The following is a 25,692-nucleotide window of genomic DNA, read 5'->3' as shown; positions in this document are numbered from 1 at the left end:
TCATATGGCTTTGCCACAGAGACACTTCCTAACAGAAAAAGCTATTGCTGCTGTTAATTATTGGGCTGGGGATGGTTTTCCTTTAACTAAATCAAGGCAGTGAGAACTCAGTGGGTTTGTATCTTCGGGGCTATACCAGTTGTTACAATATCTGAGTGTTTCCAGTAGCCATTGCCTTAGGCCTCTGAGTATTTGTGCCTGCCTGAACTCTTCTGTAAATTCATGTGGACCTCTAACCCAAGGTATTTCAAGTTCTTGCCGGGTGCATACTCATGCCACCCCAGATGAAATATGGTGACGTCCCAATCCTTACCATCCTCAAAGCTGCAGTTTTCCCCACACTCCGTGGCATCCTCATCCATGGGATATGGGGTGGTGGTCTCTTCACTCTTTATGGTGGGTCCCAGTGTCTCTACTGTGGGCTTGGAGTCTAAGTGAAGGTGAAGAGAGAAAAGAAACACTAGCAGGTTGCACTGTCACCCAGCCAAAAACTAAGAATCTTCCTTCTAGGTGTGAGCTTGTGAGGAGGAAGGGGAAGATGCACAGATGTGTGCACAACCTGAATTCACCCTTGTGAGCTGTGGGCGGAGTCAGGAGGGTCACCTCAGTTGAATAATAACAATCTAGAACTCTGGAAGAAGCTACAAAAGACATGGGCACAAACCCATGCTCCTGACCCCACACTGGAGGCTCTAAGGGCAGCACAAATGTGACAGCCGGGGGGGTGGGGGGATGGATGATGCTAACCCCAAAGTGGAGCTGAACCACATTTGGCTTTTCTGTTAAGAGGATAGTGTTTCAGGACACACAATCAAGATGCATGCTGCCCACCAAAATCGATTAACAATCTCCGAGCTTATTGAAACATGTTTCTGTCCCATGGGAAACCGGCCCCAGCGCTCTGTCCCAGCTTCACGGCTGCTGGGGGCCTCCCTGCTTAGCCCTGCTTTCTCAAAAACAAAACAAAACAAAACAAAAAAACCCACAGCACTTTCACTATGCTAGACAGGATTTACTTGGAATCAAAACTAACTCTATAAAACAATCTGGCCCATGGGGGTCACCTACAACAAAATAATCAGAAGCACTTGTCACCAAAGTTGTAAGTGAAACAGCAGCTTAGGGAGCCTGAATCCAGACTCTGTGTTGGTGTTCAGTGGATGTGGACAGGTGAGGATATGGATTTAAAGTGACCCAGGCTAGGTGAAGTAGTATGGGCTGCACCTTCTGGTCAAGGTATGGCAAATTAAAACATGCACTGGGTACAGTTCCCATTCTGCAGGGACACTGACTGGGCTGGCAAGAGTCAGACATGGTGGAGAGAGTAACAGCAGGCCCCATGACTTGATTCAAAAGACAGAGCCAGAGAAGAGATAACCTACTCTGGCCAGCTCTTCCAAAACCTCCCCCTGCCCCCGGCCAGAGAAGCCTCCCCCCGCCTCCCCCCCCCTTAGTAAACTCTCCAGGCACACAAACATTGGCAACTTACAAGAAACGGTATACTAAGGAGCATGCAGTAACCCTGATTAGGTCAAATGGCGCTGTAGGCAGCCGGTTTTCACCTGGGCCAGGTAGGTGATTCACACATCCTTTCATTCACTTGTGTATTTGCTCATTCAGTCACTCACTCACCAACTATTTGGGGAATGAATGAGGTTGTGAGTCAGGCCCTGGGTGGGGTGGGAAGAGTTCTGGAAACCTGTGTGCTGTGGAGTGGTGGGTGTGTCCTAGAGCTGCCCTCCCAGACATCCTGAAGAAGTGAGGGAGGGTATTCTTTCCTGTGTCTGCACACACTCCTTTGCACTATAGCCCGTGGTTAGGTGCCTTTGTGGGCACCCTTCAGGAGATTATTTAATAAAGCCAGGGGCTGAGGGAATGGGTAAATATGCTGAAAAGACTTCACGGTCCACTTCCCACCTTTCTGCTATTAAATGCTACGCACATAACCTTTTGTGTTTCCCACCACCGCATCTGCCTTTTGTTCAAAGCACATAGCACATAACCTCAAAGTGTCCTAATTTGTGAGTTCAAATTTGTCACCGTGTCATCGAGTCTCAGACTCAATTGTAAAGCAAACTGTGGGCGGCAAGGCAAGGCGCAATCATTTGAAACCCAAATACACTGGCTAACAGGTGAAACAGGCCTGTCAAATTATTTAGCCCAACTGGTTCAGTCTAGCCGGTCAGTTTTTCTGTTTTCCTTTTGGGGAAAGAAAAAAAGAACAGGAGAGAGAGAGACAGAGAGAGAGAGAGAGAGAGAGAGAGAGAGAGAGAGAGAGAGAGAGAGAGAGAGAGAGGAAGGAAGGAGGAAGGAAGGAAGGAAGGAAGGAAGGAAAAATGGAACCAAGGGCAAGTTGTAGGTAGAGATGGAAATTTTAAAAACAAGAAGAAAACACACTAAGAACTATTTCTGGAAGTTTTAGATGAAAGCGGTCAGCTGGTGGGAGGAGATACAATGACACACAGGGGCAATGAGGGGCCGGTGAGGCGACAAGAGGCAGGGTGTGTGAGTGAAAGGGAGGAAACGGGAGACTGCCTCTGTGCCTACTGTTTGTACTGGGCGCGCTGAGGTGACTGCCCACCAAACAGCAGCGTTCCTCCAAAATTAAAACCAGATGTCAGAGACTTCAAAGACATGGAGCTGGGCAGAGGCTAACACGCCTCAACTCTGATCTTCCAAGAGCAGGGCTGGGCTTTGAAATGGGAAACCTGTTGCTGTCCGGGGCAATCCGGGGCAGGTTGGGGCTAGAGCGACAATGAGAGGAAGAGGGCATCAGCAAATGTCCAGCTGGCCATAAAGCAAGGCCAGTCGGGACGAGGCATGGCACAGAAGGAAAGGGGGTCAGAAGGAAGTGTGACTTGGTCCCCAAGCTAGCTCGGGACTCAGTTTCCCAGTCTGTGAAAGGACAGTAGGCTTAGCTCTGTGAAGCACACTCATCAGTAGGTCATGGAATTGAATGGGTTATAACAGTTTTTTTAGAAGTCTGAGCTGTAATCTTTCTGGGCGTGTTTGACTAGTAAAGTTGAGCACTGCTTGGGGAATCTCCTGCTTCTGTTACATTTGTCTGGAATCAGCTTGCCCATAATGGGCAGCAATCTATGTACTCTCCGACATTACTCCATTGCCATCCTCACAACAGCTTCAGGGCTCTGAGACAGACTGATACCACCCCCACTTTCCAGGTAAAAGGTGAATTCATTTGCCCTAGGTTCTGAAATTAGTGACAGCCAGGGAAGGACTTGAATTTAGCAATCTGGGGAATCCAAGAACTTCCCACATACGCACATGTATGTGCTTGCTTGTCAATGAAAGTGGCTGCAATGGAGATTCAGTTTAACTTGAGGTGCATGGTCAAACCTGTTTCAAAATCACTAGCCTGGAAGTTTCTGGATCCTCTATAGCTCTAACCCTGGAGTCTAAGGTGGGTAGATGAAACTGGTTTGTATGTGAGGTGGGTTTTTAGTACCAGTGAGACAACAGATGACAGTGATTCTGGCTTTGGGGGACTTGGTCTTACCCCTACATGTGTGTGTGCGTGTGTGTGTGTGTGTGTGCATTCCATGAGACCGTCTTCACCTCCAAGCCTATCAGTGAACCTAGGCCTTGTCCCTGGCCTGCACATCTCTGCACAGGACTCCTCGTGCACTTGCAACCCTCACACAGGCAACACTTTTCTCCCTGGGAGCCAAAAGCACTTCCCTGACATGCCCTTATTAATCCTTCATGCCCTGCTATTGCCAGAGCCAGTGACAGGTACAGCAGACAGGAAAATGGGGATACCTGGGGCCCTGGTGGGGAGGGGCAGGAGAGCTATGCGTGCTGGTGGTTCCTGCTGGCACTGGGTGGGGCCGTGAGCTCCAGGTGGCTCCCCAAAAGCTCGTTTTGGCAGGCTGTGCCAGCTCTGTGGAAGCAGCAGGGCCGGTGGCCAGAGGCCAGGTAGGGCCTGACTCAGAAAGGTAGGGTCTTCTGTCCCTACCGGCAAGGGGGAGAGTGAACTCTGGGGCTTCACCCTCACGGGGAGGATTCATGGCGCCAATTCCCCCAGGCCTGTGCCATCTGGGAGGGCAGAACCAGGACCATCCTGGGAAGATGCACCCCTGCACCAGTGTCCCTCTTGAGCAAATAAATGCCTTTTACAGATGTAGCTTTGAAAGGAAAACGGTGTCTCTGGGCCTCTGACATCTGGAGGCCAGATTCAGACATAAACCGATTACTTTATTATCATGAGAGGGTTTTTCTTTCCTAAATCAACAGCCACAGCCCCCTGGCCTGAAGAGCTGGGGTCTAATTGAATTTGGGTGGGTGGTTATGACATGTTTTTCATGCTGAAGAACTGAAGTGATCCTTGACAAAAGACAAAATGCTTCCCTTGAGAGATTTCTCCGAGTTCAGAGGTGGTCCAAGAAGACAACAGGGGCCAGGCAGCTGGTATGAAGTGATGTCTAGCTTCCTGAAGGCTGACTGCCCCCTGTATCCTCCCAGGATGCCAAGACACAAGACCAAGTGAGCAAGACATGGAGAGGAAATCCCCCTTACCTGTCCAGTCACAGCCCAGGACTTCCAGCCTCATCCCAATGCCTGCTGGTGACCATCTCTCTGGATACACCCGCACATACTGCGCTGGAACTGGATCAAACCTTCGGATGTCTGGGGTGTCATAGTGCATGTTCCCTTCAAACAGCTGTAGGGAGACAGGCTGTTCAGGCCTCCTGTGGGACTCCTCCCCACTCATCTCTCCCCCCGACCACTCACAACCAAGAAGTCAGCTTTGAGGTTGATTCATGGGGCATTACCACCCAGGTGACTTCATTTCAAACCAAGGTCTGTGTTCATTTGGAGAGTCCAAGAGGGACCTTGAGATATGGAAACTGAGAGCATTAGAGTGGCCATTGTCAGGGGAGGACTAAACTCCAAATGTGATTTAAGCTGACCTTGGCCAGGTAAAACTAAAGGCAGGTCTGGCTGTGTCTACCAGTCCAGGTTCCTTGCCTTATTTTACAAGAAGTGTTTTCTTTTTCTAATGCTTGGATGCTTGTATGTGTAAGAGATGGGGACGAAGCTCAGCTGGTGGCATGAGTGCCTACACGAATGAAGTCTTACATGCTATTTAATCCCCAGAAACACCGGGACAAAAGGATCCCAATGGTCAACAGTTCCCAGCTTAAGGACAGCCTGAAAGAAAAACAGCCACTCCCTCTCTAGGGCAATCAATCACACTACTCTCTTGGTTACAAACTGATGGCCTGAGATTATCTTCTAGACCTTGCTTTATCAGAAGTACTTCTAACAAAAGAAAACTCTCCTAGGTCGCCAATGCATAAACATGCTGGCAGAAACTGAAGCCATGTGGGAACTCCTCCCAGAACCACCTGAGAGTCCTTCACGAAGGGAGAGGACAGGTGTTGAGGTGGCTATGTCCAGGAATGCCAGGGGTCAGCCATCTGCAGCTATTCAGGATACATGGTCTTAAACATAAGGGTACCACCCGAGTTAGGGCATGCTTGGAAACTGGCCCAGCTCGTGTCTTTTTCTAAGAGCTATGATTAGCTGTCCCCAGGGAACTTGTAGTCCAGTTTCTGCTCTATTCATCGAAGGTTCTGGTTTCCAAACCCTGAGTCTTTCCAAGTCCCTAAGATGGTGAACTGGACGTTCACATCCATACTGGGAAGCCTCCAGCTTAGCCCCCGCCTGTGCATTCAGAAAGTAAGCCTCGCTTGTCACAGGGAGGACTCTTTCCCTTGTTAAAGACCCTGTACTTCTCCACACTAGGGATAACTCAGAAATGAGGACCAGAGAGCCTGGCCCAGGAGGAGATAAATCTGAAGAGGGAAGAGGCATGAAGTCCTCTTCCCTCTGGGGCTCCTTGCATGCTAGGGTGAAGGCCAGCCAGCCTTTCCTTCTCTTGTGGTGGGGGGATGGGCTACACTGGCCTGTTACTTCTGGCCAAACATCATTCTCTTTCTTCCTTTGAAACTCAGTGTGAGAGACACAAAAGATCTGAGCAATCAAGACTAAAAAAATATGAAGGAGCGTAACGTTCAGAAAAACAGTTATTTTTGGAAGCAACCCCCAGTTTCTATAGTTCGGCCTCCAACAACCACATCCCCCTGGGATGTCTGGCCCATTTCAAGGAAACTTTATCCAGAAGAGGCTGAGAAGGGTACTAAATTTCATAAATGGGACGTGTTGAGCACTGGTTAGGTATCTGGATTTTGAAATCCGACTTTCTGGCTTCAGGTACTGGTGAACAGTGTGACCATGGATATAACATAAGCCTCAGGTCTGTCATCTCTAAAATGTGAGTGGCCAAACAAGAGAATATTTGTAGAAAGATTATGGGGATTAAGAAGGAGTCCCAACATAAGTACCAGGCCAGGCACAACACAGTCCTTGGTTGATAATCGTTTTATTGGGCCGATGGGGTTTGATGATGACTGCTAGATGGGAAACCAGCACCCCAGCTCCATGCACCCCACTTAACCTCCCTTTAGAATGACCTCAGAGTTGTCCGAGAATGGCCTACCTTTGGCTGCTGAGTCCTGGGGTCCTGGATGTATTCCCAGTCCTTGCCATTTAAGCTATAGGAGACTTTGAACTTGCGTACAAATGCCCTGGCTTCCATAGCAGAGATGCTGTCTCCTCCACGGGCTCCCTGGATGATGACACCTTTTACTGTCTTGGGTGTCCCCAAGTCCACCTGAAGCCACTCTTCACCTGGCTGGGCTTGAGGGTTCCGGGGAAACCAGCCGGAACGGCTGCTAACCAGCCGGGCAGTGCTGGGGCTCCAGAGGTACTCTCGGGTAGAGGAAGCAGAGATCTGGGTATCGGCGATGAGGCCGGAAAGCATCCCCAGCATGTTGGAGCAGGGTGCATCTAGGAGAGACAAGGAAAATACTGGAAGTCACAGCTGAGGCGCACTCATTAAGCAACTATCAGATCTTCAGGTCACATGTTTATTTGTTTTATCTTGCATTCCGAGGCTGTGCAGCATCGTGGTTCAGAGCCTGAACTTAGACCCAGAATTCCTGGCTTTTTGTTCAATCTGCTTGCTTACTTGGCTAGATGACTGTGGTCAAGTGATTTAATGGCTCCATGCATCATGTTCCTCAAGTCTAAATGGGCTCTCTCAGCAGTGCCCCCCTCTTGAGGGCCGTGGTGAAGACTCTGTTCGTTACCTCAGAGCAGGCCTTAGAATAGAGCCTGGTGTACCTAAGTGCTCAGCGGCTGTTAGCCATTTGCATTTATGGCTCTGACCAGGGCTTCTGAGAGTGTGTGTCCATACATCTATCCACGACACAAATCCCCACTGACCCTCAAGGACAGCGAGTGTGGTGGAGCATAGGCCAGCATTGAATTCTTTCCTGAAAGGTCATTTTACCTACTTCCTGGGCTCAGTACCAAGTCATCCACATGTGTGACTGGAGCAGAACTCTTTACTGTCATGGGTTCTTCCCATGCACCCCTGCCACCACCTGACATGTTCTCCCCCCACCCCCATTCACTACAGACTGATGTCTGCTCACCTTGGAGTGTAAAGATCACAGGCAGCTCTGGCCAAATGTTCTTTCCATAGTAATTAGGTGCCCTCAGTCACTGCTCCCAGCACCTGTCTTCCTCCACATGTATGTTAGCTTGTAATTATGCATGCTTGCTTTTGGCTGCTATTTTTCCTATCCACTAGCTTGAAAGTTCCGTGACACCCAAGACCTCATCCTGTTCACCTCTCCATGTCAAGTCTCAGTGTGGGGTCTTCTTCATGGAGTGAATAAGGGAGCAGGGAATGAATGGATCACACGTACTAAGTAAATCCTTGCCCATTACCCTCTGCTAGCCTAGCCAGCAGCACAGAAGAGGCAGGAGACAGTCCTTTTGGGATGAACTGTCCCCACAAGGTGAAATCCAGGTCTGAAGGTGACAAGGGATTTGTACAGAGGAACAACAGGTGTAGGTCCTGACTCTGTTGCCTCAGGGATGGATGGTGGTCCTGGTTAAGCTGAAGCCTTTCTGAGTCTAATTTCTTCATCAGTGTCATCTTAGATGTTATGAAGAACCGGCAGCACAATGTACAGGAGAGAGCCATGAGAGATGTAGAGAAGGTTCAGACACAGGGAACTTGAACTGGAAACAATAAACACAAGCCATGGTGCACTCCTGGACAGAGATGGAATGAGGAGAAGTAGGCAGGTAGGTGGATGGACAATGAAGACCCTTCCAGGCCAAAGAAGCAACTTGCCTTTCTAGGTGGAGCCCAAAGAGTGGAAATGATTGACCTGTGCACATTCACTACTGCTAGACCAACCACCATTGTGCCATCACTACACCATAGTACCAGCCTACTGAAGGCTCCGACTCCCATGCTGGTGATCTCCAATGTACAGCCCTCAGTTGTAGACCATTCAAGCACCATTTTTCCTTCTGATACTGTCCTCAGATACTGCACTCGGCTCGCTTACTGAAATGCCAACAAACCAGCAGTGATTACTTTTGAGTATGTTTTTGTACCTTTCTTCAGCAGATAATGTCTGGTTGGTTTGCCCTCTGACCTCAGTAACCCATCCTCTAGGAAGTCTTCCTTGACCAGCCAGGTTATGTCAAGTCTCTGTAGAACACTTAAGAGGACCACAAGGCCCTGTTCCCAGATATTCTTAATAGCTTTTTGAATTTACATTTATTTATCATTTTGCTTGTTATTAGTTATATATCCAACTTGTCAAGGAGTCCACACAGGACTAGGTCTGCCAAGCTCCCAGTATGTCTATAGTGCCACGCCTAGATCTTGGTCTCCACATGAGACAGGAGAGAACACCATTTGGGATCCAAGTTACCTAAGTTCAAACCGTGATACCATCACTTACTGGGAATTTAGTTCCTTAACTCTTGATTTCCTATTGTGTAAAGTGAGAAAAATGACAAGACCTATGCCACCAAATTATAGTAAGAATAATAAAATATAACATACTTATGGTGGGACTAGACTCTGGTATCAAATTATCATTCAGTACATTTTAACTAGTAGACGTAGCATTAGGAAAACATATTGGATGAATGGATGGATGAATAAATGAATGAAAAGGTTAAGTCTGGTAGGAGTTGAGCCTTTGAGCCATTCCTTTTGGGAAGGTCACATGGTACAATGCTATTAATTCAGAAAGAGGGGAAAAGCCTAGAATGTAATTGCCTCTCCTGCCTCATTAGAACCGCACCCCCAGCTTACCTGTGACTCGACAGCCGAAGAGTTCCAGTCGAAGGGCAATGCCCAAGTGCCATGTCTGGGGGCGGATCCTGATGAACCTTGTCAGCAGTGGCATGTGGAGCTTATTTAAAACCACCTCAGTTGCGTCGTTGTTAGCTTGAAATACCTGCAATAGAAGGTTCAAAGCCGTGTCACCGAAATCCCGGTTTATGAGTCCAACACTTGAGCAGTCATTGAGAGGCATAGGAAAGTGCCACCAGCCTACAAATCATCAGTGGCTTTGTCGTGTTGGGCTTTCTAGAGTAGCCGTGGAAAAAGTTCACTTCTCATTCTGCTCTAACTTGAAAACAAAAAGCAAACTTTGCAAAAAGTTTTGGAAGGAAGGAATATTTTGCTTTTGGGCTGAGAGCAAACAGGAAAGAGCTTTCAAAAGGAAAACACTTCAGAAGCTAAGAAAGAGAAAAAAGCACATTCATTGTAACAGAGGTAGACATGTCAACTGTCACGGCCAGCGGACCTCACACACTGGCTTGAACTTGACACTCCCTTTTCCTCACGTAGTGGGCACACAGGGCGACTTATAGGGCATTTTCTAATTGCATAGCACTCCACTGTTGTTTTTGTTAGTTCCTTAGACACTTCCCCATTCTGAGTGAGGGAGCGGGTGAGCGGTGCTGTCTACCCAGTACCTCCTGTCAGTCAACACTTTGCTTGGTTCTCTCTGCTCTTTTCTGTAGACAGCCTCTTAAGAGTCGTGTTCCAGCTTCCTCTTAGTGTAGCCCCCAGTCTGTAATGAAATCCATCCCTGTCCCCAGCTGACCGGGGCCGCTCTTATGGGAGGAAAGGCTTTTTGGAGTAGTTTCTGACCTAACATGGTAGGCACAAGCCCCGGATTACCAGATGGCCCAAATCAATAACGGCCATATGGACCTCATGTATTTGTATGTTCTCCATTAAAAATAAGTAACTAGAGCGAGAATATGTGAGTTCCCCTTTGTTTCCTGGGATAAGGGTGGATGGAAGAAACAAGCAGCCAACTGTCATTTCTAATTCATGCCTACCATACATGTAACAATCACAGGACCTTGTAGATCTACTCATAGCCAGTCTTCCTGGACCAGCATCCTCTCCTGCACAGGAGAAGTATACTCTACATTTCTTAACCCTCAGTACCTGCCAGGTGTGTAGGTCACAGGCAGGTAGGGGACAAGAGAGATGAAAAACTAGTACATTTGAACACCTATGTAGCCAGACACTGTCAACACAATGACTGAAGACCACACTCACAACCCCTCCTTTACTGATGGGGAAACTGAGGCTCACACATCCCCGTGTGGTTCCATGACATTCAAGTCTGATGTTTGCTTTGTGGACTCTTATCTTTTTGGATAAATTTACAGCATTCTAGCTGGCAGCTAGATGTCCTATCATGGGCTAAATAGAAGTCACAGACGAGTGATGTGATCCCACAGGGAGTTTCCAATGCCACTATAGCATGGTTTGGGAAACAGTGGAGTATCACACAAGCTTACAGGCAGTCAACAATGCAGTCTTTTCTTCTCCATAAACTGTGAGCTCTGCCATTTGGCAACCGCAAACCCTCCATATTTTCCAGTCACTAAGGCCAAAAGATAGAGGCAGTTAAGACCACCCCACAGATTATAGGAGTAAAGGGTAAGAGACTTCACACCTTCTGCAACCAAATGAAGTGGGGGAGTAGCTTGTTCTACACAGGGGGAAAGAAAAAGAAACAGGATGTCATCAGTCCGCTGAGCTTGAACCACAGGGTGGAACCCACTCTGAGAGAATCCTACTCAGCCATCCTACTTTCCTCTCTACTCCCTGGGTAGCTCCTCCAGGCAGGACCCTAATGCAATTGGTGTCCCCCTCTGCTGCTTTGCAACACAAGGAACACAGAAGAAAGGACACGCCTCTTGCCCAGGCTTGGCCCTGCTGCTTCCTGAACAGTGATTGCAGACAGGGAGTAAGAAGGACCATGTTAGCAAAGGGACAGGAAGGACCTGGAGGGAGATGTGCCGGTGGCAGCACCTGGCAGAAGGCCTGTGAGGAGAGCCACCCGACCCCTTGATGTTCTAGTCTTTGAGAGAATGGGGTCCGGGAAGGAGTTCGCCTCGCCACTCTTATCTCTTGCTTGCTTGGTGCTGACAATGTCTCCACAGCACTGAGCAAAGGGCTGGAGGAACTGAATCCAAGTTAAAGAGATGAGTCAGCCCTCTAGAGTTCAGCACGCAGCCGAGGATTTTGTTTTGTTTTGGCAAGGCAGCAGCAAATGACACACTTTGCTGATTTCAGATGGGTGCTGTGAGCGAGCAGTGGGGGCCACCTCTGGCTGTTCCCCGTGGATGGTGATGGTGACTGTGTGTGGCCTCCATCAGGAGACACTAAGCAGTCCCTAATTGGAGGTGGCTTCAGTTGGCACATAAATTCATAATTGGAGAGCTGGGAGGATCTGAACTCGAACACAGCCTCTAATACACAGCACATACACCATGCTGGTATCGTTTAGAAACACAGCATGCTTTATGTGTTTGTAATATCCAATTTTATCTTAACTGACCCCCTTCATTTCTCAGCCTTGGCAGATAGTCCCAGGAAACCTTTTCTTTCCTCCTCCTCCCTCTCTTTCTTCTGGTACAGACGGGGTCTTACTTTGTAGCCCAAGTTGGCCTGGAACTCATGATGTAGTTTAGTCTGGCTTTGATTGAGATCCTCTTGCCTTAGCTTCATTAGTGCTGGGATCACAGGCACATACCACTATGCAGGACTCTATCCTTCCTTCTTAAGGAAATGGTGCAGAGCTGCAGGGTCCTTGGGAGTGGGCAGTATAGAGATAAATGTGTTGTATGTCGACACTGGGGTGCACACATACAGATACACCAGCCAGACAGAGGTTGTCCTGTGACCATGAGCTTTGGGTGAAGCCCTCATGCTTTGCCTCAGTCAGGATGGGAGACAAGCACATGATTGATCTGTGTGTGGAATTCTATTCGGCTGTTCAGTTTTACTCATTCTCCAGTCTCTGGAAACAAACAATGTCTCTTTCGAACTTGGATTCAAATTATTCCTCACATTTCCAAGATTAGGTCCTCACAGTTTTCTTTCTGGCCTTTGACCGTGTACCTCCATCCAGACTCTCTGCAGAAGAAACATCATCTTTCTAGAAATTTCTACACACTTCTCATCCTGAGTGCAGCAGAGAGAACAAAACAAACCCTACCACTTAATCAGCCTGGAGCCAGGTTCTGCTGCTAATTAGATCAAGAGGTGGGTAAATACCCCTGTCTCCCTCCGGGCCACACTGTCCTTCACTGTAAGAGAGGGTCCTGCTAGGCCCTCTTTGTCCAGTGGACTCTAGACCTTTCTCCACCAGAGTCTTCATGAACTCCTCTAAGAACATCCACTTTGTAAAAGGGCACTTGAATGACCCCGTTGTTCCTTATATTCTAAGTGCTTTTGTGGGCAATTGCTGTGGCTATTTAATTCACTTCAAACAGTGCCCAGAACACATGTGAGTGCTCCATTCACAAGCAGGATATACCTTGTTGATGTGTTGGTTCAATAACAGTTCAAATTATTAATAACCAAGAGTAATGAATAACAACGCCTTGGTCTTTATGGACTGTCTTTTGTCCAAAGATATCAAAGTGCAATTTATGAAAATCCATTTTTAATGAAATATTAAGCAGTTTCTATTCCTCCTGACCCAATGGATTTACAAGGTCTCTATTTTTCTCCCTGCATCTCCCATCTCCCCTATTTATAGCCAGTAAATGCTATCATATATTATACATCTTTATGACTTTCTCAATGCTTCTGTGGTTTTAGAATCACCTGTCATTCGTTTTCTGATCAAATTCCCTGAGATGGATTCTTGGCTTCCAGTCTAGGCATCACAAGACAGTATGCCTGGGAAATGATGCCAGGAAATTGGTTTTATTCCCTATTCTCTGCCGATTCACTAAATCACAATAGGCAGATCAATAAACCTTAGATACTTTAATTTCTCCTTTAGGAAGATAAAGTTATTGTAAACTTGCAGGTAGACACTAGAACCTACTACCCCTTGTGACCCACTCTGGGTCTGCACAAGATCTAGGCCAAATGTTGGAGAGGGAGCTAGTCACAAGTCATAACTGGGCCTTTGGACAATTGGGAGAGTTCAAGTTTGGAAGGGCCATTCGCTCCTAGTTCCTGCCTGTGGCTAAAAACTGACGAAACAAAGCTTGGCAGTGAGGTGTTTGAAATGGTGGGGAAAATAAATAGATTGCTCATATGTCTTCTACCCAGACAGAAACATACCAAGATGATAGAATTTTAACAACTGCTTAAAAAGCTAGATGTTGAAGAGGATATGCATTTCATTCTTTTTAAGAGAAAAATACTAATGTAGCTGTTTTACTACCCAAAGGAAGATCAGGAGTATGTTCAAGTTGACCCTAGCTTTCTGGGGGTCATTGATTAAATATGTGCATGTGTATTGCTTTTTAAGAAGCTATGATGAACCAAGAGCTTTATTTGAATGCATCTGTGTGAACCAAGTTCAAAAACCAATTCGGGGGACAATGTGGCTTAGTAATCCATTTGGTGCCTCACTGAATTCTGAACATAATCCAACATTTTCTGATTGATTCTCGAGGCCTTTGCTTTATTTTCAGTAGGACAGAATCTGAAACCCAGCAGCATAGAATGGATTTCTGGTTTGTGCCTCTGGGGGGAGGGGGAAGTACCTGCCAAGCGAATCAGCTACTATCCAACAACTCAGTTTAGTTGTCATCTAACACCCCCAGGGGAAAAAATCAGTCTGCACAGGTTCACCAGGCCCATGACCCCCAGGCTGGGGTTTTATGGACTATATAATATAAAGAAGATGAAAAAGAAAATCACTTCTTACATATAAAAGAAAATGCATCCATCTAGCAAGGCAAGATCACTGATGATATTTTAAGCTCCTCCTTTCCCTGTTTCTTGCCCTTTCTTAGTCTTGGTCACCTTGCCTTTGTTGGCCTTCCTCATGTATTTTTTAAAGTACAGATAGGAGCTTTGGCCATGCTGAAAATGGTACACACATCCACGCCCCCAAAGGGGAGATGTGCTGCCTATTCTAAGATCCTATCTTCTGCACTTCTCATGGATGCTGCGGCATCCACATGCCTGGAATGATGAAGATGCCATGGGTCATTGTGCCTGATTCAAGGACCAAGGAGGAGATTATGGAAAAGTTGTTGTACTCCTGAGAAAGAGACACTTTCCAGGCCTAGTAGCTTGTGTGAGCTTCCTAAACAAGGAAGGCCCTTCGGTGGGCAAGCTGCTCTTCACATGAGTGTGGGGCCCATTGTGAGAAGATAGTCAGTATTCTACTAGATTCTTTTCTACATACAGCTTGACCTACTGTTCACTTCCATGTGGCTGTAAACATCTGAACTCTCTCATCCCCAGGGGCCACAAAGAAAGTGGAAACATGTTTCAGAGATGATTCTACGTTAGACTTTGAGGTTGAATTTATGCAGAGGACTTCTTTTTCAAAAATTATTTCTCCCCATTAATAAATGTTTTGTTGCATCCAAGCTCTTCTTTTCAATGTGTTTGGTGCAGCTATATGAGGAGAGCAGAGCAGGGCAGAAAAGAGAGGGGGTGGAGAGACTGGGAAGCCACAGGCACTTCAGGAAATGCAGCAACTTATCCTGATATGGGGCCAAGCACCTTCCTCTGTCTCACATTTACTCCTAAGCCACCTGTCTCATCTGCACATAAAAATAAATGGTTAATCAATGAATGGCATCCCGTTTAATTAATTTGCGGTACCAAACAGGCAAGGTGGAGGGAGGGACCGTGGCCCTGGGGGAAATGGTGGTAGGGCAATGGGCTTTGTTGTTTCCTATCCTGTTTTTAAATTAGAGTCTTGACATGTCTCTCTCTTAAAACTCCTCCTTAAAAGACCATAACAAAAGTTTTAAAGCAAGCTGCCTTCGTTCTAGCGAATGTGGGAACTTAGCCAGATGCAGTCAAAAGGGATGTGTGTGTGTGTGTAGACATTGTTTATCATCTATCTATCTATCTATCTATCTATCTATCTATCTATCTATCTATCTACCCACCCACCTATCATCTATTCCATCTAAGGGAGGGTTGGCGAGGGTCGGGTGGGGGAGGGTAAAGAAGCCCTTTAATAACCAAATGCTCATTTGTGACTGTGATGACCTCTGCTCTCCTCCTCCCCTACTGTAAGGCTGTTTTTGTCATCAGGCTGCTTCTTTCTGGGGGTGAGTGGAGGTGGGTGGGTTGCGCACATCCCCATCTGTGTGTGCCTGGTGGGGCCTCTACAGTTAATGCAGGATTATGTTACTCCACGGAGACACTGAGCCCTGGAACACAGCCTACTAACAGGATTAGGGTTTCAGGATTTGAGACAGGAAAGCATCAGGGAAGAGAGGACAGGACAGAAAAGGAGAGGAGAAGACTTGGGGACCCAAGAGGAACAGGCTGGAAAAGAATCATACACTATTAATAAAGATGCAGGAGGGACGAAGGCAGATGCTTTATCAGGGGTGGGGGTTGAGGGCCCTCAACATCTGACAGTCTCTGTGGACTTTCTTTTTGTAAAGGCAGTTCCCTTAGTGGGTAGAAGAAAGCCACAAAAAACCCCAAGGACTGAACTCAACCCACATGCCTCTTCCAGGACCAGTTTCTACAACCACAGAGCAAGGAACAGAGAGCAAAGAATCCACCAGATGAAGCCTTCCCCTTTGTGCTTATCTAGGTTCACTGGAAATGGCCAAAGACAGTGAGTCCCAAATTCCAGCCTCACCAATGCTGCTCATCTGCCCTTCTTCTCCAGAATCTCTGTACCTAGTCTTGACCTAGGAGCACAAGGAATCCAGCATCAAGGTTGGCAGCGCCAGGGAGGCTGGCTTCAGCTCTAAGATAGTTCAGCACCCAGGGGATCCGGATGAAGTTGGCTAACAGCATCCTGGCAGAGGATGGTTCAAGCGCATATATAATGAAATTTTCCCTAGAGCTTCCTAAGTAGAGAGGCTAAAGGTCTGAGCTCATGCCACGACAAATGGATAAGGGACAAACTGAATTACCCAGCACACTGCACTCCTCTCAGTCATAATGGAGCGGGAAGCAAACTGGGGGACTTGAACTTGGAAAGGGCACCTGCCCTCTTCAGAGCACACATAGCCATGTTTTGATCATAGAATCATAACCACAGCTTCTGGAGGCTGAGGTTTGAGTCACTTCCTCATCTTCATGCAACAACAACAAAATGACAAACTACATAAGGAATAAGGACAAGTATTCATGAAGAGGTTTTAAAAATAAATCTTCAAAATTCTCAATTGGAGGAATAATTGCATCCCCAACAAAGAGCGAAGCTTGGAGGGGACATTTATCTGAGACAGCTCGAGTGCATGGCCTGGATAACTTCTCTCAGTCCTTTCTGGGTCTGTGTTTTAAAAGAGGCAGATCCTATGCCATGGGAGCCTGTTAACTTTTTAAACTGACACCTTGCTTCTCTGCTCAAGGAGAGCTCTGTGTTCCGACCCATTGATTGCATCCACTGGGCACCTTCCCTCTGCAGATGGCCAGGTTCCCCACTAGCAGCAGCCACAGTGCCAGTGTCACTGGACTGGGGTGGCGGGAGACACCAAGACAGAGCTGGGACGGGAATACCGGAGGTGGCACAGTCCAATGTCTCAGGGGATCAACAGCAGATGCCCCATGCTTCCAAAGCATTGCCAGCCAGAGCCCTGGGGTGTGGCCTTCTAACACTCTCTTTCCTTCCAAGTCTCTGACTTACAAAATGATTTGTTTTAATTAAGAAAACAAATGCAGGACAGAGGAGTTTAGAAGCAGGGGCACTTGTTTTGAAGGGAAGCGGCCAAACCAAATAAACAGCAACTTCTTTCAACTCCATCTCCAGGATCCTGTGATGGAGCTCAAACTCCCCACACAATGCTTAGCCTCCAATCCTGAACTTCACTGACCACTTTTAGACTTTGTTACTAAAAGGGACTCCAGGCTGTGCACACATCTTGGGCTCCCAACTGCCAGGAAGCCAGTTTCCCCATGGATGGAAGGCAAAGAACAAGACCTCGGACAGACTGTGAGAGCATCTGCTTTGGTGCTAAAATCTGGTGACCAGGATTGCCTTTCCTGGGGACTCCAAGATCCTCCTGTCCCTGGCAAGTTGCTTAGACTCTGAGAGCTACAAGTCCACCTGTGAAGCATCATGAAGCTCTGAAACTACTAAGTCAGTGCCTGAGGGCTTGTGGGACCTCTTGGCATTTGTCCTTTCATTAATGTGAGCTCAGCGTATCTGTGCCACTTATTACTAGGTAATTCTGCAAAGCCATGGGCCCAAGGCTTATTCTACCTTATCCTTTCTATCCTCAACCTGACCATCAGGGTTTAGAACATCTTTTTTTGTGTTGCTCCCCCCGCCAAATAGAAAAGAACTGCCTAGCAACACCATACATAAGGGGAGGATAACCAAACTATACCAATAAGAGAGCTGCTAACACTGGCAAAATAAAGGGAAACTAAAGGTAGTAATGGTTTTTGTCCCACTGCCCCAGACCAGTCATGGCTCCATTCCTCAGGCATAGACAGTTGCTTTAATGCAGATTGATGGCTTCAGAATCTCAGGGAAGGGAAAGACTGTGACCAATGGCTAGTGCCTTTGAGCTGTCCCCATTGTTCTCCATGCACCTTTCTTGGTGTGCTTGTGCATAATTGCACCTGTAATTATACACACTTGCACATGCACACATGAAATTTCTTACCACTGTATTGACAGAACTATGCCTGCATCTGAGATGCTACTCCCACAGCTGGGAAAAACCAAAGGCAGTAGTTTCTGCTGTGGTTTCTGAAGGGACGAATGTGAAGTAATTTGTATAATCCGAGGGAGCACATGGGTTGGTTATGGGCTGTAACGGGTGGAGGAGCTCTCTGCTTTGTGGTTGCACCATAAATATGTATAAGGAGGGCCTGCCTATATGAGAATCATGGGTTCCATATTGATGGCATGTGGAACCGGGTGACGACTGGGGGATGTGTTGTGCATGTGGTCTGCGGAAGCCGGCTGCATTTTGCTCGGAAAACACTCATGAACCACCAGCAACATGGATCAGGCTTTTCACGGGGAACCTCATGAATACCTGTTGAACATAAAGAGACTATGAAGGAGCTGCTCCCTGACTAGGGAGGAGGGAAGGGAGTTCTTTAGCCCTCTTCACCTCTTGGCAGGAAGAAGAAAGTCACTTGCAGGCTTAGACCTTGCCTTGCCCAGCCAGGGTGAAAACCACAGTGACATAGCACAGCCATCCCCTTTCCCCCCACCTTGAGTGCTCATTAATCTTGTTTTTCTCTGCTTTCTTCAATTCCCCGGTCTTTGATATGCTGCATTGGTGTTGACAGTGGTCAGGGAATTGAAACTGAGTTTCCAAATTTGTGCCGGCAAGTGTCACAACACCCTCTCTACTTCCTAAGCACCGGGAAGGAAGGTGTTTTCCAGCTCTTTCTCTGCACTCTTGAGGCCAGCGCAGGCCAGCGCACTGCAGCGTCCTCTCTGTTCTGCTTTTTCCCCGAGTCCTGCTGTCTGGATTTCACTTTCAAGCCCACCACAGAACACCAGAGAGCTTGGCACAGTGCCCAGCATCCAGAAACCACAAAGAGAAACTGGGCGGTAGTACCAGCACGCATGAGCTCCTCCCCACAGCCTCACTGCTCTCAAGTCCCCTCCCTCCTCCTGCCTCCCTGTCATGGCATCAAATCAAACTGCGGCAGACTTGACAAATCTATTTGGCATGGCTCACTCAACTAGCTCAACCCCAACAGTCCAGGGAACTGCACATTAAACACAGCTATCTGGGAGACCTGTTAACGAAGAGGCTGCAGAGAGCATCCTTGCCCAGGGGGGAGAAGGAGGGGAAGGACTCTTGGCCTCTGACCACATGCACAATGGGGTAAGGGAACTGAGGACTGAGGCAAAGCCTAATTGGAAGGAAGGCTTTCCATTTTCCTTCCTCATTTTAAGTACCAGGAGAATGTATTTCTAATGGAAAAATTTCCCCTGTTCCATCTCCTTTTATGTGGGCAAAACTGATCCTCTAACGCAAAACCAAAAACAAGACCCTCAAGTTAGCCACTGGGGAGAGACCTTGCCAAAGGTGGGAAGACGATGCAGAAGACAGTGAGAATGTATTCAATCTGGGAACATTGGAAAGGATGGGTCTGAAGAACTAGAAAGCTCAATTCAGGCTCAGGAATATCTTGCCTGCAAAATTGAATAGCCGGGATAAAACCAGGAGGATGGCGTCCTATCAAAATGTGCAGTGCTAAGGTATTTCCAAAAGCAGATTTCCTACAAATGGTGTTTTAAATAGCATTCCAGTCCATCTGTGTGCTTTTAAAATCAGCTTATGCTACAGCATCCCTCTGGCCAGCACTGCTTAGTCATTGAACCTGGACAAGGGGACCTTCAGGGAGCCTCGTGCCTTCCCAGGAACCACTCCTATCTGGCTGCTGGCCCTCACCTGCTAGCTGAGTTCCCAGGTTTTAGCACTTTCTTATTGAAGATGTGGGTGGAGAGAGAAAATCTGCAGAAAAGGAATGGGGTGAGATGAGGACTCGCCTCTGGGAGTTCCTCTGGCCTCCAGTGCTGGTTCAGTCTCCATTCTGACTCTTTCGGGACTCTCCAAGCTACAGCAACGGGAGAGCAGACCTAGCTCACAGGTAAAGGTGAAGGTATCTTTCCAGTGCTAAATATTTCACTTTGTGTACTGGTCACATGAAGCAATGTGTGTTCGTAAGAGAGATAGCTGGTAATATCTAGGAACCATACTTTCATATGAATGTTGCCATGTTACTATGGCAATTTTTGATTTAAAAAAAAAAAAACCCAACAAAAACTACTTGTTTAAAAACTCACATTGCCTATGTGAGATATCCAACATCATAGGGCAGAATTTTCTGGGTCCAAGGGTCCCAGTGGTACATGTAAATTAGAGAGCACGATGCCTTGGGAAAGCGACAGGAACCAAAGAGATGATATCCCTTTGGGAATGCTCTTTGGTCACAGATGCCTTATCTTGATAATATCTATCTTTGCACACTAAAACCTGGTGGGGCTGTAGCGAAGGAGGAGACACAGACCTATGTTTCATCGCTCTTGATTCCCTTCCATGGGAGGGTCGGCACCCTCTTGGAGTCCCCAGTACGTCTCCCTCACCAGCCTAATCTGAGAGTCAACCAGTCTGTAGGGATCAGCTTGAGCTTGCTCCCATTAAAAAGGCTCCTGTTCCCAATCAGGTAAAAACAGGGCATTTCCGCTGAGCCCTCCATATGCCAAATGTAGCTCATGGGCAGCTGCAGAAACAGAACGCCACGTGTTTTAGGAGTGCCGAGTGCCAGACACTCATCCCTGTGTTCAACAAAAGCCTCATATCAGCCACATGGACCACATGCCTGGGAGCTACAGACACTGAAGGCACAGGTGGAAGGGTTCAGTGCTTCCCCACTAATGGTGATCGTCAGTTCAGATCCTAACCCCGGTAGACAAATGGGATTTCTTCTCATTATTTATGGTCCTGATTCTTCTCGGGGACGTTATGACTCCTTCTTAGGGTTTTGTGTCCTTTCATTCCCTGACCTCAGTAGCTCCTGAACTGCCGTTTCATGCAGGTTTGTGATTGTTATCCCAGCATGCGAAAGAGACTCAGGCCATAAATGCTCACCGAGTCCTGTGTGGTGTGGGAAGGCATGAATCGGGGAGGCATTTTCTCTTTCATTTGCAGTTAGATAACATGTTATCTAACTATAAGCTCCTCTGCGGTGCAAAATGCAATAGCAGCCAGACTGTTGGAGAAATGGCATTTTCCAATCACTTTAACATAAAAAGGGAAAATTTCAGGCCAGTGTATCCTTTGTCTCTATCAGTTCCTTCAGTCTCACTAAGCAACGACTCTTTCTCATCTTGGGGGTCATCCAGAAGCACATCAAAGGCCCACTCTTGGGGCAGCCGACCTACCTTGTGGTTTTTGCCGTGCCGGTAGACCATCCAATCCTCGCCATTCGTGCTGACCTCCAGCTTGTACGATTTGACGTAGTAGCCTCTCTGGGTCTCCCTGGAAATGGCTCCCTGTGTTGCAATGGCTGTGAGCACGGTTAGGAAGCGCAGGTCCACCTGGGAAGAGCAGTCAGAAAGTAAGGGATCACTACCCCCAACATCTGGCTTTCCCTGCAAAGGACACAGTTGTCATTCTAAGTTCATGCACCCTGTCTGTGCTTGTGACCATTGTATGTACTTCCACTGGACAACTATACTCAACTGACTTCTTACCAGGATAGACGTTTTCCCTTGAAAAAATGGAACTTGATTATTTTAGATTTTTTCCCCTTCCACTTGCAAATCCGAATGGATAATACTCAGTTTCTTCTAGCTATTGAATACTTAGACTTATGACACCTTCATTGACCTACAGTTGGCTTCAGACAGTGAATGGCAAAAATCTACTCCACTCCAATGCTATCCACTTTAATTCTCTAGAATGACAATCCATGGCTGTCTTCTCTCCCTTTATTCCCACACTCCATTGTATCTATAATCACTCAGGTCACCAAGGGGTCAAAGGGCATGCAGAGTCTGCCCAAGTAATTAGGCTTATACACCAAGTCCTGACCTTTCACCCTATGAGGAAGATGGCCAACACTGCGGTACCTCCCCTCTGACAATGCCAAAACCATTTGGAAATTACTGGATGTTGCTCCTTTGCTGGCTATGGTCTTTCTTAATAGCAGTCTCTGTGTGTGTTAGTGTTTGTGAGCTGATGAAAGTCAGTTTAGTAAGCATTTATTGGCTACTCAGTGTGTGCATGGCATCATGAAACATTCAAGAGAAATGCATAGCAACTTCTATGTACACAAGAAAAAGTAGATAGCCATACTGAAAAAATAGACTATTAAGGGGTGAAATCAGTATAGTGTGTACAATGTAACAACAAAGAACTTTCTAGAAGCTTTGCTGGATGAAAGGATTTTTTGAGAGGCAAAAAGGAGAGACAGTGACAAATGGCCAGAGAGTTGTGTTGTTAGAGCTTCAGTGGCTCCCTGGAGTTTCTAAGTGGCCTCTCTCTCTTCCCTGCTGTCTTCACTGCAGTATCTGTCTCAGAGCAGAGGTCACTGTGTCGCATCAGAGCTGGGACAGGCTTGTCAATGGGTCACAAGGCTGTCTCTGTGTGTCATAAACACAGACCTTGCTCTGGTATAGAACTGGCAGTTTGTTCTCCCCCTGTTTACTTCTTCCCAGGGGATCAGACCCGTGTTCAGTGCAGGAAGATTACTCAACATGAGCTGCAAGACTTGCTCAGGAAGACAGCAAACAATAGTCTGAAAAGACGCTGCCGAGCATCTGGGGAACGAGTTTTCGTTCCCCATAGTGACATTTTCCCATGTGTTCTCTGATAGCTATGTGTAAAACCTTCCTGGCAGGCTCCCTCCAGATAGCAAAGATCAGAAGAAGTTGCCATATTCAGCTAGCGCTCAACAAACCTGCCTTCAGGAAAATGCTCTCCCCCATCTCTGATGCCTCCCTGTGCCAAGAATGAGGAAGATCTGGAACTATTTATAGAACATTCCTTTGATAGTGATAGGGCAAACAGTATCGTGGCCAAACTGTCCTCATGCCCACTAATCCGCATAAGGGCAGGGGCAAGGGCAAGGGGTCCTCTTACTCATCAATTTATTCCAGCACACAGCGCAATGCTTGGCATAGCACAGGACCTTTATGGATAGATGTATGAATCGATGGATGGATGCAGTTCTCATGCATTCTGTGTTTATTTTTTAGTAGTGCCTTTTGAGTCTCACTGAGGGGCCACGCCACTGACTCATCAACATACACATCACATTTTCTCTCCCCCCCATCACACACACACACACACACACACACACACACACACACACACACACCAGTATATGAGTAAGCACCTGGAGATATTCTTTGTTGGAATCCAAGTTGGGTGTCCAACCATTGTCATCACCATGGAGCCGGCTCTGTTGCGGAGTCCATCTCCCATCAGAGAAGGTGGATGAGGCACTGATCTGTTCATTAGCAATCCGGCCGGACTCCATTCCCAGAGGGATGTTGCACTGGAAGTCTGGGGAGCATAGATTGGACAAAGGCAAAGTTAGCATCTTAACCTCAAACTGCTGGGGCCCCCCAGACACTGTCTCCTTCTAGGGACAAGTCCTCACAGGCATTCCCTCATCCTGAATCTAATTATACGCTCACATTTGAAAAACAACTATACTAAGTCACATAGCTAACAACCCCTCTGGGTCTTCAAGGAACTAAATTGGACCTAAAAGAAGTTAGGCGATAGATAAATAAGAATCATCATATAAATTAAAAATACCATCTCAAACACAAGTGCTGCGGGCTATGGATGCTCTCAGGTGCCAGATGTACTAGCCATGTGATACAGGTGAACATGACAATTTGGGTGGGCTCAGACATCGTGGGAAGCCTGCACACACCCAGGAGGCACTTTTGCATGTCTCTCTCTTTCACCCCAGTCTTTCCTTATTTCTGGCAGAGAAGACAGACACTACAAAGTATAAACACCCATCTTTAGGAAACTGTTCTGTGAGCGCACACACACCATTGTGTTCCTCTACAGCACCTGTCTGGGCTAACACATCTAAGAGTCTGATTCTGGTCTTATGCCATCAGCAAAGTTGCTGTCCTTCACCTGGATGCTATGGCCACTGGTCAGTGCTTGCGCAGGTGTGTGTTAGGTAAAAGCAGGCCACTTTTCTGAGGCATCAGTTCTATTCTTCAGCTTTGTAACTGCACTGGCCATTTGCTGAACCAGCTACAGCTTGCTACATTGTGTCTCATGCAGTTTCCTGGAACTGTGATGTAAAAGAAAGAACAGAACAGAGCAGAACCTTCATTTCTCTGCAGGCCAGGCTGCTGCATCTGTAGTTACATAGGTGGGAAGCTGTCCATAACAGTGACAGAGTTCCTCAGCCCTAATCATCTCAGATGATCCAGGAGATCATTTGGTTCTCTAAGCAGCCATGACAGTACATCTGAAGCCCGGGGCTGAGGGCAGATGGTTTGAGAATGGACCTTAGGATGGGAGACCACTGGCTTGGGTGGCAGGTTTCACAATAGCTGGGCCCATGGCAGCACTTTGCAATGCTATTAGCACTCAGTAGATGTGCCTCAAATCTGTATTTCTTGCACGTGTTAAGTGGAAATCCAAGGGATTGCATTGTCTAGCCAAGGAAACTCTACTGGGAGCCTTACAGCTTTAATGTCAAAATGCTTATGGCTGTTTTGCCACAGTGGCTTTTAAGGTCTTCAGATAAAGGAACTGATGCAGGTCTGAAAAGGGTTAGACTCCACATGCATCATCCTAACAACCCCTTCCATCCACTGATGAGAGGATGGAGGCTTGAGATGGTCCACAGCTTTTTCTGGGAACAATACATCCTTGTGTATTTATTTGCTTGTATTCTTTTATAAGGAAATTAGTCCCCCAGATGGACACTGTCCTTTTCTTGCTCATCTTTGCGAGGAAAGGAAGGCAAGGCTCTCTTTCTCTGAACTCAGATGCCACCATGAAATCTGCAGCAGTCCTGTATGCTGTTTTTGCAGAGGTCAGCCCTTCACCTGTACCCACTCATGTCCTTAATGAGAAGATAGGACAAGGATTCCCAAATGGCCAACTTACTCTCAGGTGGCTCTTGGTGGACCAAGTTGTAACGTGCAGAGAAACCATCCTTGGCCACTGCCATGTCCGTGTGAAAGGTCAGGGAGAGGATCCCCGTGGATGAGCGGAGTTTGGAGGGTGTTTTGGTCCCACAGTACTTGCCAATCAGAGGGCCAACTAGATACAGGAGACAAAGAGTGGTCAGAGGAAGTGGAAATCCAAAACTGGTTTTCAATACTTTCTCCTTTCCCACCGTCGTGAATCTCACTGCCGATACACTGACATAAAAACCGAAGGCATGCTTCGAGAATGTCTGATACATTCCCTGAACATTAAAAAGTGCTCTCCCTGGGCTGGCTACGTTCTGTTCTCCCATCCTTGAGAGATGGGCGGGAAGGTATCATTACAGTTCCTGCTCTAGAGAGGAAGAAATTGAGTTTCAGAAGGTCACGTGACATTTCCCAGTTCACATTGCTAGGAAAAGCAGAGCTGGGACCCAAACCCTACTTACCTGCCTACATCTCATGTTTTTCCCAAGATGAAATTGCTCCTACATAGCTACCAAGTATCCTTTATATTAGGAAACACTCAGAACAACCACAAAGATGAAGAATTTGTTTCCTCTCCAATATCGATTACACCAAAGATCTGTGTGGTCTTCACCCAATCTATACAGGCTCCTCTTGGCTGTGAATGATGTTTTTCAACATCCATGACTATATTAATAGTAATGAAATAATGGTACTCATGGTA

The 25,692-nt window shown here is 47.1% G+C and overlaps 1 protein-coding gene across 5 annotated transcripts in view; it reads right to left on the bottom strand.

Annotated features, from left to right (window-relative positions):
• Nrp2 (neuropilin 2) overlaps positions 1–25,692 on the bottom strand; it is a 116,865-nt gene that overhangs the window by 49,615 nt on the left and 41,558 nt on the right. For all 5 annotated transcript variants that reach the window (XM_051190332.1, XM_051190334.1, XM_051190333.1 and 2 more), the window contains exons 5-11: positions 24,961–25,116; positions 23,207–23,376; positions 21,249–21,404; positions 9,215–9,359; positions 6,524–6,873; positions 4,537–4,681; positions 314–430 (exon numbers count right to left, since the gene is read on the bottom strand). In XM_051190332.1, coding sequence (XP_051046289.1) covers positions 314–430; positions 4,537–4,681; positions 6,524–6,873; positions 9,215–9,359; positions 21,249–21,404; positions 23,207–23,376; positions 24,961–25,116 — 1,239 coding nt within the window. The remainder of the gene's footprint in view (positions 1–313; positions 431–4,536; positions 4,682–6,523; positions 6,874–9,214; positions 9,360–21,248; positions 21,405–23,206; positions 23,377–24,960; positions 25,117–25,692) is intronic.

The sequence above is a fragment of the Phodopus roborovskii genome, unplaced genomic scaffold (genome assembly GCF_943737965.1).
Source record: "Phodopus roborovskii unplaced genomic scaffold, PHOROB, whole genome shotgun sequence".
Taxonomy (NCBI): domain Eukaryota; kingdom Metazoa; phylum Chordata; class Mammalia; order Rodentia; family Cricetidae; genus Phodopus; species Phodopus roborovskii.
Note: the sequence above shows the minus strand (reverse complement) of the source record. Positions and strands in the feature narration are given on the sequence as shown.